Source organism: Octopus bimaculoides, chromosome 20, assembly GCF_001194135.2.
Source record: "Octopus bimaculoides isolate UCB-OBI-ISO-001 chromosome 20, ASM119413v2, whole genome shotgun sequence".
NCBI classification, from domain to species: domain Eukaryota; kingdom Metazoa; phylum Mollusca; class Cephalopoda; order Octopoda; family Octopodidae; genus Octopus; species Octopus bimaculoides.
The window spans coordinates 44,960,521-44,962,781 of NC_069000.1; the positions used below are offsets into that span (position 1 = coordinate 44,960,521).

General features: G+C 40.2%; 1 protein-coding gene across 1 annotated transcript in view; it reads right to left on the minus strand.

Moving 5' to 3' along the window:
- Positions 1–3: 3 nt before the first annotated feature.
- The window catches only part of LOC106870127 (putative uncharacterized protein DDB_G0282499), a gene marked incomplete at its 3' end in the record, with an annotated part of 17,038 nt that continues 14,780 nt past the window's right edge, over positions 4–2,261 (minus strand). The window contains exons 7-8 of the mRNA XM_014916117.2: positions 866–1,046; positions 4–119 (exon numbers count right to left, since the gene is read on the minus strand). Of these exons, the coding sequence (XP_014771603.1) occupies positions 4–119; positions 866–1,046 (297 nt within the window). The remainder of the gene's footprint in view (positions 120–865; positions 1,047–2,261) is intronic.

Below are 2,261 nucleotides of genomic sequence, written 5' to 3' on the forward strand. Positions count from 1 at the left end.
GTTTCGTGTAGGCACTGAACGAGACGGGGGCACGGGGGCTGCGGCTCGACTGGGAGGCACGGGTGGTGGCGCAGCTGACCTTGCTGGGGTCGGTGGCCCAACATGACGAGGTGGTAGGGCTGAAAGGAGAACACACAAAACATTATTGCTGTATAGGTAACAATACTTTATCACCACTACTACTACCACCATTACCCCTACTACCTCCATAACCACTGCCACTACACAGACCTATCATTCTCCCACCACTACTGCAACAATACAAGTATAACAAATGCAACAGCAGAGCTAAACTACCATAATACTCATGACCAGTACACTGCAATGATGCTGGCTGGGCACTATGGCAAGGCACTGGCAGCACGATACAGTGAACAAGCACTGATTTACACAGATGTCCACACAGGCAGAGACACATACACACAACACTCAGAGCGTTACTACTCAACCCATAACAACTCCAAGAATATTTACCAGCAACAGCAGCAGCACCATCACCATAGTCTGTGATCAGACTGTGGTAAGAATGTGTTTCTGATTTACACAGAGAATGGGGGGGGGGGAGAGAGAGAGAGATGCAGAAACACACAAACTATACTGAGGTATTTTGCCCTGCAATTTTGTGGTGATGGTCGACTCTTTCTGATCCAAACATATATAGAGAGAAACAGAGGAGAGAGGAAGAGAAGAGAGACGGAGAGACAAAAGACAGAAGAGAAGAGAAACTCTTATTCCTATTACAAAGTGATTATAATGATGCGGTCTGTCCCCATCTCCGGTTACTGTGGGATGGTGGTGAACTGTTTCTCTCTCTCACACACACACTGACTATATCGAGGCAGTTTGTCATCGGCTCCATACTTACACTGTTGTGGTGGTGGCGGCAGATTCTGTTTTTGATCCATCTCCTTCTTCACGGCATCAATTCCTCCGTTCTTTTCAACAAAGTCATAGATGAACGACAGGGTCTCCTTGTCCACCTCCTGGTTTGCTGTCAGACCAATCGATTCGAGAAGTTGCTTCATGTGTTCTTCCATCTGATTTATCTAAAACAACGAGAACATACAGTAGTAGTAGTAGTAGTAGCATTGGAGGAAGAGGGGACATAAGTGGTGTGAGACATACATCATCATCATCATCATCGTTTAACGTCCGCTTTCCATGCTGGCATGGGTTGGACGGCTTGACTGGAATTGGTAAGCTGGAGAGCTGCACCAGTGTTGGTTGTGTAGATATGTTTATCCATTTTCATTTATACAGCTGTCTACATCTATCCACCTACCTATCTATATGTCAATATTACAAAGCCATGCTGTGGATTGGTTAACAATCTAAATGCATTCTATGTTTTTGATGTGTCGAGGGAAAAAAGGGCAGGATGGTTTCCAGATTTATTGAACCCTCACCAGAGAAGCAGTAGTACCCAGCTTCCTTCTTTTACCAATAGCATAGAACATTCACCAGATATAGGAAGTTATCCTAAGTTAGGCTAGCACCACAGTGGATAGTCTAATTTGCATATTTGTGCATTAGATAACTCATCTTTAATTAAACAATACATTTTATGCACACACACACACATGTGGAAGTCATTATTATAAGAGATAATGTTATCAAAAACTTAAAGACATCAAAAATAGTGGGTCCTCCCAAGCATCCTTAGAATACTGTTATACTGGCCTCAATGTTATCAGCCAGTTATTGTTATCTAAATAGCTTCCTTGATTTTGCAGTATGAGCATACAATCGTTCCATCATACTATAGCCCCGTGGAACCTGGGCTGAGTATACCACAGATGCCACTTCCACACTTAACACACACAACAGAAGCCCAAACGCAAACCTGGAAGTACACACAATACCACAACTGGACAGCAGGGTAAATCTGAAGGTGGACAAGCTCTATACTGAACTACGTTTTTAACAGACCATACCATAACTATATATATATGTGTGTGTGTTTTTATATTATTAATAAATTCATAAACTCATCAATAATATACTCAGGAAATCAATATTTAATATTTTGAAAGACATACATCCAACATGACACGGCAACATAATAAATTTTAAATTTAAAAACATAAATATACGAAATATAAATATCAATATATATAAAAATCTGAATATAGATAAATATATGTGTGAATATATATGCGTATAAAAATTTATGCGTAATTAAGCATGAATATTGTAAAGTCTAAAATATAAAATATAAAGGAACCTAAAATTTAAAGAGTTAAATATCTTACGATCGTTTC